At 39.6% G+C, this 14,893-nt stretch overlaps 1 protein-coding gene across 4 annotated transcripts in view; it reads right to left on the minus strand.

Annotated features, from left to right (window-relative positions):
- Window positions 1-14,893, minus strand: part of gphnb (gephyrin b) — a 112,157-nt gene that overhangs the window by 28,761 nt on the left and 68,503 nt on the right. For all 4 annotated transcript variants that reach the window (XM_085382195.1, XM_085382196.1, XM_085382194.1 and 1 more), the window contains exon 8: window positions 13,938-14,072. In XM_085382195.1, coding sequence (XP_085238321.1) covers window positions 13,938-14,072 — 135 coding nt within the window. The remainder of the gene's footprint in view (window positions 1-13,937; window positions 14,073-14,893) is intronic.

Consider the following 14,893-nt stretch of genomic DNA (forward strand, 5'->3'; position numbering starts at 1 on the left):
CAACAAATCGGCTACTCTCATGAAATGAGCTACCAACTCCTTTTTCTTTACTCTTTTTTTTTTTTTTTTTTTTTTACTTGTCAGTTGTTTTGCTATATTTATTTGTATTTACAACAAAATTTGCAGTGGTAAAACATCTAGAAAAGTATTTGATACATGATAAATGAAATGTTACAGATATAATTACCTACGTCCAAATTTTAAAGCTCAAAGATTTTTGTCAAACAAGCTCATTTGAGATGGAATGACTTGTAAGATAAGATATTACTCTTGGCCCAGAGATATCAGCCAAATGTTAACACTGTTCTCAGATACAAAAACACTTCACAAACCACATCACACGTGTGCAAAAATCAAAATGTAACAATGATCATAACACCTCTTAGGTAATAATTTTTGACAAATAACAATGTGTCTTTGCACTCGCTGAAGACAAAAAAAATAATCTAGTATATTATATTAAAACGTTGTTTACACAATTTCTTTTCATCAATTTTTTTTACAGCACAGCCTCTGTTTGGAAAATTTTAATAGTGAAACGCAAACTAATTTCTTCAGAAACCATCATACACAGCACTTTAAATAAAGCCATCAATGGGCAGCTAGTTCACAAATTTCTGTGTTGCTATTTGGTCAGATTTGGAGACATGCATTTAAAATCATCTATGTGAAAATGGGGTTTATAAATGTCCCACTGTGCTTCATATTACACACAGTGATATTCGCTGGGGTTAATGGTTCCCTCATTTCTGCAACAAAGGTAAATGTGAAGCTAGCATGACTAGTATTAATAGAAAAACAAGGTGAAAGACAATGTTAACATCAAATATTTCCAAACATATTAATAGGGACAGTAATAATATTCATGCATCAGAATGCCACCCAATCAGTGCTGTTTCATGTTCATATATTTTAACTGATACATCGGCACTGCAATGCACTGAGTACCTCTTAACCTCATAACTGTGTTTGTAGTGTTGGTGCCTTTTGGATCCTTTTTGGACCTTTGGATTTTGCATCATTTTAATGCAATTGTCTAAAAGTAATGCGGCCATCCAAACATTCTGTGCTCAATTTCTAAGAGTGTGAATGTGTTATTTAATTTAGGTCTAGCAGATGCACCTTGCTAATCTGTTTACCTCATAACTCACAGCTCAAGCAGAAGTCTAGAAACTAATGGGTGACATCATCATGCTGGATACCTTTTTTTTTTTAAATGCAGTCTATAATTTACTTACAGTTCAAAGTATGAAAGTAAAAGAAGAAGAAAGAAGAGAAAATGTAACACACTTAGAGTTTCTGGGATTAGATTACACATACGTGAGCTGAATTATAGATTTAGTTTGGTTGAAGTAAACATTTTTTGAATGATATCACCAGCTGATTGTGCAGGTTTATGATGAGCTGCTTTCTTTACTTGTCAAATTAAACTTTCCTGCTGTCACTGCTTTAAAGTAATTTCAAGTTTTTTGCTTACAGTTTCAAAACAGAGTTACTAAAGAAAAACAAAAAAACAAACTCTGCTCTCCAACAGCTCCCTCAAGAATAACTAATATTGGCTAAGAGTCCACACTGGAAAAGCCAAACAACTAGTAGCCAGGCTGACCCGGAGCATGCGCTGTGTGCATCTTTATCTTGTCCCGGTCATTCATCACAGCGCTCCTATGGCCATGTCTACATATGTTAGAAATTAATGAGCTACTGAGTGAATTTTCAGAGAGCGTGGCATTAGCACAGCTGATTTGACAGGCCTGTGTTATATCGCTTACCAGTCTTCCCCGCTTCACATTCCCAGCCCACATGGTGATGGAACACACTCAGTACAGCTGGTCAGACAACTCATCCACTCTTCTTAATGCCTTTCCTGTCTGTCTTTCTGTCTTCTCTTCCTGCTCTTGTTCTGTCCCGCTGTTCACTGCACTTGTACGCTTTCTATTCTCCCTCGACTGCCCTAAAGGCAAACGCTCTGAGTCAGTGGGCGTGAGTAACTCGAGACAAATATAATATCGCACACGGTGCACGCAAACTTCACACATGCAGATGCGTGTCTGCGCTGCATGTGCGTAGAAGACATGATATTTTAAATGGATGACGCTGACATATAAAATATACGCTCCTGAATATCTAATAATCTCAATAACAAAAGTGGAAAATCCACCGTGTGCGCACATGCTCTTTCCACACATGAACAAGCACATTCGACTTATTTTGATTTAAAGCCTACAGCAGTTTGACCCAAATGGTCAATGGGTTCCTGGAGCCAAATAAAGGCAGGGAGGGCCAACTGTGTGTACATTAATCAGAGACAAAAGAGCACTTTCCTCTTGGCCATAGCTACTTTCATCTGGTCTTTTCAACACTCACACTTATTACAATACAGTCGGTTCCCTTTAAGCTTTCTCAGCCATCCTTCTCTTCTGTACCTGACATTTTGCAGCGCAGTCACTCCTCACAGCTAAATAACATCAGTCTACCTTTTTCATCCAGTTACTGAAGGCTGTTGTGTCTCTTCTGAACACTCTGACATCCATGTTTCTGCTTTCCTTAAGGCTACATAAAGACCGGATTAAGCAGGTTTATAAAAGGGAGAAAGAGTAGACAAAGAGTCTAAGGGTCTCATTTCTCAAAAGCAAAAAACTGTCAGTATGATGTGAATATTTTAGTGTCTCCAAAGTGAACCAGCTTTTTTCGCGTATTTTCTAAAATAAAAACAATAAATCTGAAAATCCAGTGCAGCAGCCAGTATTGTTTTGTCTGGTTTCAATACACAGACACTTCTAAAGCAGTCTTGTAAAGGACTCATTTGAAAAGGAAACAGGGATGACGGATTCTGTCACTTAAAATTTTCAATATTTCAAGAAATGTGGTTTCTTTGCTTCAGCAATATACAACTATCATTTCTTTATGGTAACAACAGCCCTTTACGTTTGGCCCCAACCCTTTGGTGACCAAACGACTATTAGACAACCTAAAAATACACCAACAATCAATTTAAAACATATCTATAAGCAAGAAAGCCAAAAAGCTTAAAATGTCCAACTTATCTTTTAACAAAATGCAATTTTCTGGATTCATTTTTTTCCTAATGTAAGCTGTGTGTGGTTTTCTTTTGGTCATCTCTTAGTCCAAACAAGCACAAAGAGGCAGAGCTCTATTTTATCCACAGGTTCTCACAGGCTCTACAAAGCATAGCCTCCATAATAGCCATTATTTTTGCCGTACCTGACATTTAGCTATTAGTGGCATCATTCTCCACAGTTACATCAGTATCTTGCTGCTTCTCCTTGTCAACTGTATAAAGCCATCATGGATTTCTGAAGGCGCTGCTTCCACACTTCTTCATCCATATTGCCCTCATTTCCATTTACAGTAGTGCTCCAGCTAAGCTGCTCTGTTATTGCCTGGAAGGAAGCACATGATAACTCCAGGGACAAGGAATAACAGTAAAGGCATCGGCATCATGGGCTTTCTGATTCCTGTTCTGCATAAATTGTAAGGTGCTTTGGATAAAAGCAGCAGCTGAGGGAGGAAGGGAAATGTGGATGGAGTGTCATCTACTTCTTAAGTGACTGACTGACTGCTGGAGTGCAGAGCCCTATGAGATATTGTGTCGCTTACTCATACTCATCATCCTTTCTTTGTCTTTTTATGTAACTGCCACCGTCCAACACGACAGTAACACCACCACCAAAACATGAGGCACATAAGTCCCTTACTCTTTATCCACACTCTGCAGCCCACCGCTAGTTTAAGCTAGTCAACAGTATCCTACATTACTCACCCTCCTACCTCCTAACTAATCCATGGCCTGACACTGTACCTCCTTCAGGCGTCAGCTTCCTCATCAACAGCAGCACACATGCACAAATAACATTTGCAAAACACAACGCTGCACACGCAATATATCCACCCCCCATGCCCACTCAGCTAATAATACAAAATCCTTCACTTATTAAACATGGACACAAGCGACCTCCGCACACACAACCCTCCACACTCAAAACCTGTAAACACTCTCAGATATGCAGGAGGAAAGACATTACTTACCATCTTCTGCCTGGAGTCGAAACAGAATGAGCTCCCCAGCACATGCACACACGAACACACACTTTTACACACTCGCTAACTGTGAGAGGGTGAGTGAGGAAGGGTGAGCAAGAGAGTGAGAGAGAGAAAACGCGATAAGAAGGGAAGGCAGGAGCAGGAAGGATGCAGAAGACAGAGAGAGTGGCGAGGAAATGCAACAGCCAGAGAGACAATGAGGAGGAGGAGAGTGAGGAGGAGGGCATATAGCTGCACATACGGTGATGTGTGCTGTCCTAAATTGTACATGCATGACTGAGGTCTGTGTGTGTGCGTGTTTATGTGTGCGGGAGTGTGTATTTCCCATGAGCCTTTCCGTTGAGGGAAAGTGACAGATGTGACTTTCTCCTCTTCACGATCATCTTTCTTTCTTGCATCTTTCAACTTTATTCTGCCTCCTTCTGTCACATTCACACTGATTTGAGATGAGTGAACCGGGGGAGGGGAGAATGCTGAGGCTAAGACGAGGTGAGCTACCGGACTCAACCTCTGGGATGGACAGATGAATAAAGACTGACAAAAAGACACAGGCCAAAATAGCTGAACTGTCCTTACTGTTCACTCTGTGTGCATTTTAATTTCCTTCCATCACCCTTTCGCCACCTCCTACTCTCTCCCAGTCCCCTGTCCTCTCGAAGTTATTAGCTATCTATCCCTTTCACGCCCTCCCACTCTTTTCTTCTCTCCTTCTCTCTCCTTTCGCCTTTCTTACTTTCTCACTCACTCCATCATAAATCCTCCACACCTCCAGCAGGCCAGAAGACGAGGAGTCACATTTATGAGCCTTACTGCAATGGAGGAGGACAATAACACATATCTAGCACTATTGCCGCTTTGCCGAAGACACATACACACACACACACACCAGCAGACACACAAGCGGTCACTACTGTCAAGTTAAATCAAACATAATAAAACTTTCAGCAGAACACAAAGGCATATAAAAAAATCCTATCTATCACTTGTGCAGGGGAATAAACCTTAAAAGAACGACGATGCGAGCTGTAAAGAAGCGCCGGAACGTCACACTGCGCCTTCGCTCCAACAGTAAATAGTCAAATGTAGTAGAGTAAAAGAAAAGAGCATTAAAGCAATCAATACATTTTACCTGTACTATGTGTGCTTTTATCAATTAAATTTGATTAGGATCTTCATAACAATGTACTGTACTTTACCATCTCCATTGGAAAATCTGTCCTGGTTTGACGTGCTGCACATGCATTAACCACTTCCATAAAAGAGTCGAGGCTGCACGCAGGGCAGCACCACAGGCCACACTGAATATGGGATTTGTGAATGGCAGTTTTTAATACCATCTCTAATCTATGTGGCACCGTTATTGATCCTAACTCTTCACTTAAAGGTCACAGGTCACCAAACTGCATGCTCAGCATATTATCCTCATCTGAAACAAAACTACAGCCATACGCATTTAACTGGCTTTAACTGAATTTTTAACTTTTTTACTTCACTTTTACTTTCAGTTTTAATCACGTTCTGTTCTAAGTTGTCATACATTAAAATGAACTGAGGCCATTTTCAGTTATGCTTTTTCTTTCTTACTTTCTTTGACATTACCCTTTTAATGAATCTTGTAACTGCGTGAACTGGATAAAGGCGCTAATGACCGAATGGCAATATCTGGGAACTAAAAAATGAAGCCGAGGCAGAAATGCGAAAAACTGCAGTGCAACTTGAAGGAGACTCCCATTGTAACGTCAACAAACACACAGATTCTCATTTTTTAAAAATGCTCAGTTTTGCAGCACAGAAAATGAAGCACACTTACAGCCTGGTACAGATGTTTTCATAATGTAGGATTCTCTGCACTCATGTAGAGTACTAAGCATTGCTTTACTGCTTCAATATGTTATTAAGGTGTTAAGCAGAAGTCAGAAGCTGCTAACAAAATGCACTTGAAGTCAATGTCAGACTGTGCAATGCTCAGAAAAATGCAAAAATAACCCCAAACAAACAATCCAAGGCTACATATCAGACTCTACAGGCCTTGGTTAGCTTGTTAAATGTTAAAGTCTATGACGGCATAATTAGAAAAAGACTGATCAACTATGGCTTGTTTGCAAGGGTTTTTGGGAGAAAGATGCTTCTCTCAAAAAAACAAACAAGCAAATAAACACCCCCCCCCCCAAAAAAAACAACAACAACAACAACAACAAAAAAAAACATGCCAGCACAGCTTAGTTTTGCAAAATTGCATCTGAACAAACCACGAGACTATCCAGCACATTAGCGGCGGATGGTGGTTTGGGCTCATTTTCCAGCCAGATGAACTGGGCACCTTGCACTTATTGAGTCGAGCATGAACCCCTCTGTATACCAACGTATTCTACAGTCAATATGAGGCCATCTGTTCAACAGCTAAAACCTGGGTGAAATTGGCAGCACCAGCACATCAACAGCAGAATGGCTGAAAAAGTACAGAATAAAGTTTTTGCAACGACCCACTCAAAGTCCAGACCCTAAACCAACTGAAATGAGGACTTTAACAGAGCTGTGCATAAGCTAATACGCACAAACCTGAATGAACTAAAGCAAGGTTGTAAAGAAGAGTGGGCCAAGATTATGTGAGAGACTGATAAAGTCACACAGAAAACAATTACTTCAACTTATTGCTGCTAAAGGTCTAAAACCAGGCACACACACACCTGGCTTCATCTTCACAGTACCAAACTGAGTGTAGATGACACACAGAGAAACACCTGCATACCCACACTGTACCACAAACTCTTACCTTTGGACAGTCAAGAGTCATATCTCCTGTTCAGGGTTACAGAAGGAGAAATCTGCCATACAAGCTTACAGATCATTGATCTGTCACGCATAGAGCCAGCTGAGCTGACACTATAATGGGGCATTCGCATACAGCCAGGGCATAAATCATTCATGTCCTGCTGACAGATCACTTCAGTTTGTCAGTGATCCTCTGTCACTACATATTTGCAAGTGATGATGCTGTGATCTGAGTACAGACTAGGCCCAGGCCAAACTGCATGTGCATTCTTTTTTTCATGCTCATGTTATACATCACGTTAAAACGTGCATTTTGACATCTGTCAAACTCTTGCAAGGGACAGATTATCAAGACTGTTGAAAGCCGAGCTACCCAAAAATAGAACAAAATCAGAGTAGTTACACTAAAAGGAAAAAGGTGTGGAAAATTCAGATGAGTGCAACAAACAAACAGCTGATGATTAAGTCAGAAAAATAAGAAATGTGTCATTTTAAAATTTTAATCAAACATGAATTTATAAATATTAGACTCATTCCAACCCAAATCAGCTCATTTTTAGAACATTTTCTGCTCGACCATCATTTTAGTTTCATATATCAAATACTTTTCAAGAGAAAAAGTATATATACTTATATATATATATATATATATATATATATATATATATATATATATATATATATATATATATATATATATATATATATAAAAATGGCACGTCGACCCCACTTTCAGGCTTCTTTTTTTCCCCACACTGAAATCTGCTGCAATGTTTGAACACGCATATCTCAAAAACTCTTAAATATAAAAGGCTGAAATTTTCACTGGTCTTTCTTAGCTTCAAAATGAATCAGAATCTGTGATTTAGATACATAAAAAAGTCTGAATATTGGCTAGTTAAAATATGAAAAAACAAACAAACCAAAAAACATCCAGCACTCCTGCAAAGTTCCCTATTACAGTACACACTAACACAGCAAAAGACAACTAGTGACAATGTCTGAATGATATATAGTTGGATTTCTCATAAAATCTCATACTGTAAAATAAAGCACGTCGAATACTTTTTAACATGAAATTTTTAGGACACAAAAATGAAAAAAAAAAACCCAACCCACTTTCATTTAAATTTCGTGCTATTTTAAGCTAATATGACGAGTTGTGTTGTACCACAAAAACAAAAATATTGATAGATGGTATAATCTGAATATAACACTGTTCTAGATGGTACGATAATGACAGCTATGGACAAATCAGAGATAATGGAGCGGAAACGGTGTAAAAATCGAATGACCCAGGTCTTGAAAATGAATATTACTCACATATTTAACTATATTATTTTCTGAGCTATAGTTAGAGTCTGGAAAATCCATACTTATACTCTATTTTGACAGACACTCTGAGAATTTTATTTTTGTTGTAAAACTTGTCATATTTGCTCAATACAACAAGAAAGTTGAATGAAAATGTAATTTCTTTTGTTTTTGTGATCATGAAAATTATTTAATATATGAAGCTGAAATTTCACACCAATAATTTTATATGTATAAACTTTGCACCATAAAGCTTTTATGCAAATTGGAGAAGGTTGAGCAGAAGGCTCGTGTTGGTTTGAATGACCCATTATTTCTTTCATAAATTTGCCTCTCTGAATCTTCGATGAAGATGCTTTCCCATTTTCCACGATCAATTGGCAAACTAACAGTTAACTGGTAATTAAATTTACTGTAATTAAATTGATTGCATTCGTGTGTACATTAATATTCCCTGTTGGTCTGCAGCAGTCAGCTGAATGTCAAATATCCACGGTGAAGGTTACCGAAGTGGTTTGGGATGCAAAGTGACTCATGTCCTACATTGCAGAGGAGGACGTGATTTCCATAAGCCCTGGCTTTGGCTCCAAAGCCATACATCAAACCACTAATAAAAAAAAAAATGCTATGGGACCAGGGTGGAATGAGGCAGTGTCCTCTAGGTGCTCAGCCAGCACCTGTGCAAAGGCACCATCTGAAAGTGAGAGCATTGAATATTTTAATCAAAAATAAATGCTCAAATCTGACAAGCTGATGGGATGTTTGGAACAGTATACAATATATTGACGGTAAATAATATTGGCTCTGGAAAATGCGTGGCAATCAAGGCGAAAGGTCTGATGGAAAGGGGAGTGTAGATGTACAGTAAGGGCAGCAGCCACTCTAAGGCAGGAGTATTATTTTAAAAAGGAGGTGAAACTTTAATTCAATACTAAAATATTCAATTCCATAAAGAACTACTGGCAATAGCGCCAAAAGACGGCAGTGATTATAAAAGTCTTTTACCAACAAGAAAACAACCTCACAATGTAAATGAAATATTACGTCCTCGTTTTTGGTGCTGAGTTTTGAACAACTCAACTCAACTCAATCTACCGATAGGTAATCAATAAATGGGAGTAAGAGCAGCCACGAAGTAAATACTCATTAACCACTTCATACTTTCCTTACTGGGGAATTTTAGCGCTTTTATTGGATGACTGATGAATCAGTGAGAGGAGTATTATACTGGATTATCAAGGTTACATTAGATATTGCTTCAGATATTGCTTCCAGTCAATATTGGCAGCAAATGTGATGCTACCCAGAAATCAAACAAAAATGATTTCAGACACTTTGAGTTCAGCCAAATGTTCATGCAGAAATGAAACCTGCTGTGACTGCTGCATAAAACACAGAGAATCTACTTACATATCAACTTGTTACAGCAACAGCTCCAGGGATTTTAAGAGACTATGTCTTTACAAAAACCAAAATAACAGCAAGAAAAAAACCTCCCAAACTTTATACAAATGAACATAAAAAGCCTAACTAACTAACCACTTAAGTGAGAATAAGAACAGGAGACACAACCCCAGAAAACACTGGCAAAACACACACACACACACACACATTGTCAGCCATCCTCTGAATCATCCTATCTCCCATATGGTTCATTAATCCAAACTCACCATTACGTAACTGTACTAAATGCTCACAAGAGTGGAAGGGTACAACTACTCTCCGTACATCTTGTGCATGTGCATGTGGCATCTTTCCGTGTGTGCGCAACTAAGAAACCGTATGACAGAGACAGAAATCTGGTTACATGAATGGTTTGTAAAGTTGCTCCTGGGCTGTATGCTGTGTGGGGAGTGTGAGAGCAACACAGACACCTTCTGTCTGGAGGATGCGAGTCAAAATTTATTACATGCAGTGTTTGTGTGCATTCCAAGTTGCCGTGCTGCAGCAGACACACAGGTCTGACCATCAGTTCGTTCCACACGCTGCACTTACGCACAGACTTTATACTTAGCAGCGAATCCATACGTGCAGGATCCAAACTCACACACACGGTGTTGATGTGCACATTTAAAAGTGACTTCATTATTGCAAACACATTTGCTGTCCCCTTAAAAACAAATAAGACTGCATGCATAGTGTCATAACTTGACAAATGTGACCTGAACTTAAAGTGCTAACACACCACCTCTGTGGATTTATACACGTTTCTATTTGGCAAAAAATAAGTGGCCCTTTTGCTTCTGTTTCGCTCTGTGAGCTGAGGTGTCGGATTGGCATGTATAGAAAACGCAGCAGCAGCTCGGGCAGTGACAAGATTAAGACCTACTTCATACCTTTTCTTCTTAAAGCAACCACACAGCCTTGCCAACAAGACCTAGCTAACAAACTAACACAGCCCACAGTGGCACATGAAATGCATCAGTGAACAGAGCCATTCTGGCTGTGGCTCTAGGGACAGTGTGTACATACTGTCAGCAGCCGCTTGCAATGTGGGAATTTCAAAGAACATATGGCAGCTTGTCGCTGGGTAAAAGCTCATGTCAGAATCTAAACAAGCTAAAAGCTGTACCTAGAAAAGCCATTAACTGCCTGTTATCTGCCATTCACAAAAACACACATTCCCAGGCATGCACAGTACACACAAACCCTGAGTAATATGGCCGGAATGTGATCATGACAAGCTGGCGATAACTCAAATGGGGTCATTCGCAAAGAAAGGTGGAGACACACGTGTGCTTGGGTGTTGCGGGAAAGGAATGGGGTGAGGGCTACCTCGATGCATTAGTGGAGCCAACAGCAGCATTAAAGCTCCCCACTGTCCAATTATTTACAGCTCCACACTCTGTGGCTCAGTCGAGGTCAAAAACACCTTGGCTCTCTAAATGTGATCAGCGGGATAGGCTGCGATCACTACAAGCTGTGGACCAGAGCAAGAGGAAATCTGGAGAGGAACGCAACAAAACTGAGTAAAGTGTGGATTACACCTATAGACCGTGCATAAGTGATAAGCGTATCTGAAGCATATCTGAAAAGCAAAGTAAATTACCCTCCCTCTCATCTGATTTAATACAGTGAAAAACAATTTCCCTAATGGACTTACGGCTTCAATCATTGTTTTTCAGTTTTATTCATAACAGCATAATACTCATTTTGTAAGTTATGGGCCCTTTTAGGTTAAAAAAGAATGATAAAGCAATGATAAAACATTAGGAACTTTTCTAGGGTCAGCGAAAGAAAGAGGAGAATCAGAAACTGTATTTCTAAGTTTAGCGCTAGTGTGTTCATATTTACACACAAAATAATAAAACCCAGAGACAAGGAAGTGTGTTTCACCAAAGAACTGATATTCACATACCATCTTCTCAAAGTTATTAACCTCAGACCTACAGTGCCTTGCTCAGTGGCCTCTTGGGAGGATGAATATTTTCAAGATTCATTTTCACCAAATAGATTTAACAGAATCCTTACTCACTACACCATGTCATGACTAACTTCTCACTGCCTCACATCTTGCTGCTTATTTATACTTGCAAATATCTTTAAATATCTACATATCTAACAAGCCTGTTAGAAATTACTTGCAATGATTTATTGCCTGTCTGACCTTTCACCACTCCATGTACACCCAAACACAGCACAGCAGAAAGAGAGAGCACTGTTCATGGCTGCTTCCTCAGTTGCATGACCCATCTATGCACCCGCCCTCCCTCCTTTGCTAACATCCCATCCCTCTGTTCCCATGGCAACCCCACTCATCTATTCCCATGGCACCTGCCTGCTGTCCGGGAGACACACGGAGACGCGACACTGACAGATGAGGTGAGAGAGAGAGAATAGAGAGACAGAAAGAGAGACTTGACACCATTTGGCATTTTAAAAACCTGCAGGAGAGATCAGTTAAAACAGTCTTTTCACAAAGAATTGTGCAAATGTTCAGTTAAATAGCCACAACGAGACAATGCCAGGGGAAAAAAAAATGGGAATACATATAGACGACATGTTCAAGTATCCCATTAAAGCAAGCCCAGAGCAAGTGCATAAAACTGCAGTGAAACCTGCTAAATAATACTGTTAGCATCCAAGCATAAAAAAACCACAACCTGCTGTCTCCATAAACACACTCACACATAAACATATAAAACACATAGAAGCAAACACAAAACATACAGAGAAACACAGACACTTATGATGCTGTGACACTGAAACCGGTCATTGAAGTGTGTGTGCGCTGTTTACACAACATAATCATTTTACACAACATCACATTTACTAATAATCAGATTTTAATTGTGGAAGATGCAAAAAATAAAGATTTTAAGAAAACATATTCCTCTCTATATTAAAAAGAAATAATATGATGAACTCTTGGTTTTGTCCAGTATTCCTATTCCTGTACAAGTCTATAAGCATTAAATGTTTGAGTCAGGGCATGACAAATACAACTGAGCTGTGGGAGACGAACAGTAGGGCTGAGCAGAAGGGAAAAATGGGCTAGGGGCGGCCTTTGTTTGTTTGTGTGAGCATGCATATGTGTTGCTGGAAGTGCATGTCCTTGTACTTCTCTCCCAGTGAGAACCAAGTACACAATCTGATTTGGGGCTTGGGTTGAATTACATTTACAATTAGTATTTACAATCAGATTTAGAGGTGCTTTAGGAACTGAACCAACCATAAAGCATTAGAGTTTTCTCTTGACCTTGACAAAAACATTCAAGATCTACTTACCAGCTTTTTCAAGAGTTCAGTCAATGTCTGCAGCTTGCTGACATTCAAGCTCAGTAGCTGTCACTACTGTGTTCATACCAGTTTTAATATCTGTATGTCATTTTGGCTTAAACGTTAAGAATAAATTAGACAATTTGCGGAAAACCTGAATATAAAAAAGTGGAAGTACTTAACCAAAGAAACCTTGAAAAGTGCTTTGAACAATGTAGGAACCATCGAAAACGTTCTTTCCAAGCGAGTTTCCCCTCTACATGCACATATTGTGAATCAAATTGTACACAATTTTTCTTCTTCTTGTGTATTTCTGTCTATGTTCACTGGCTGCTACTAACGTTCAAAAAAATCATGGACTGTATATCAAAGATGGATGCAGCTACTGTGATGTCACTAAGTGGTCCTTTGAGAACCCTCAAGATGCATTTTAAACCCAGACATGTAGAACGAAGAACAAACCAGATTTATTTAGCTGCTATGCAACCTTTTTCAAATTCCCACAGAGTCACATGTTGCCAGACAGCAGCTAGTCACAGCAGAATCCAGCAGACCCCGTTTTACTTCCCACAGTAAGATACCTCACTCGGTTCTCAGAGAACCAGAGTTATGTTGGTTACCAAACATTTTTTATAGATTATACGAACCGGGCTCAGAATTAACGTGTGCTAGAAAGCATTTGATCTTTTAAACAGAGCTTGGGTGACTGTTAAATAAGTTAATTAAGCTATAGGTTGTAAAGATAGCTGCATTTTCCATGAAAAGCAATCCTGTTTCATATAACAGCTTTATAAACAGCTGCTGAGCTTATCTAGCAAAAATTCTATCTGAATGATAACTCCATGAGCAGCAAGAGCTAAAGCTCAGCTTTGGTAAAGTTCCTCCAAGTTTGCTTAGGATTACCGGTATTGTTCGCTCGCTTGCTTTAAGTCTGTTTTTTTCTAGATGTGTTCTCTTCACAACTGAGCTGCAAACCTTATACGGCTGATGGTTAACGTAGCATTTTAGATTCCCTGCTAGTGTAATTACATGCCGATGCGTGCCACTGGGTGTACTGTATGCTTACTTACTTTGGGTGTGGGACAAGAAGCGGTAGAGAGGCGGGAGGTGGCCTGGGCACGGGGTGACTCTGAGGGCGTGGTGCTGAGAGAGGCCGCGTCCCTGGGCAACACCTGCACACCCCGCGAGATAATGGAATCTGGGATCTGAGATCACATACACCCAAACACAAACGCACATGCATATAAACACCACGTACGCACATACACACACATACCATGAACCCATAGCACACATCCTGACATTGAAAATTCAAAAAGCTGCGCATGAATAATTCCTACAAACCTATATACATGTAACATGACCGTGAGGACAAAGTCTTTCAACATTTTTAATAAAATGCTAGAGAAAAATTGGACCTTTTAAAAAGAACATTGATTGTGGCTGTTTGGTGGAGTCTTACCAAGATCAATCTATGACTGGACAATGAGATGAGATGTTAGACTGAGAATGGAGTCATTAAGCAGGGTCCAGGCTGCAGACTGGAGGAGTATGGAGACGTACTTGATGTTACATGTGAATGCATAGAGTATACACAAACCCACACACACAAACACAAAGGCAGACAGTCACAACACCATGATATGTTAAAGTTATCTGAGGAGCTTCTTTACGTTGTACGTCTCATCCAAGAAGCTTCTTCATTTCTGAGACTAAATGGTGGAGAGTCCAATTTTTAAGCGCTAGCATGAGTTGTCGCCTAAGAGGATTGTTGACCCAGTATTGATCATGCACCTCATCGAGGTGTGAAAAAGGGTGTGGGTCATTATCAGCAGAGGTTTCGGGTGAAACCATTGTGAGACTGTGCCTCATCCAATCGTGTGACTTATTGAGATCAACTGACACAAGATGTGAGTGGGCGTTAGGGCGTCTGGGAAGGGACAGTTGGTGTTGTAATGCTGATGTTAATGCCACAGGAGGTTTAGAGATCTTTAGAAAGATCCATTCTTTCTCAAAGGCTTGTAAA

The sequence above is a fragment of the Rhamphochromis longiceps genome, linkage group LG15 (assembly GCF_057381845.1).
Source record: "Rhamphochromis longiceps isolate RC_006_pf linkage group LG15, R_longiceps_female_GT1.1, whole genome shotgun sequence".
In the NCBI taxonomy this organism is placed as follows: domain Eukaryota; kingdom Metazoa; phylum Chordata; class Actinopteri; order Cichliformes; family Cichlidae; genus Rhamphochromis; species Rhamphochromis longiceps.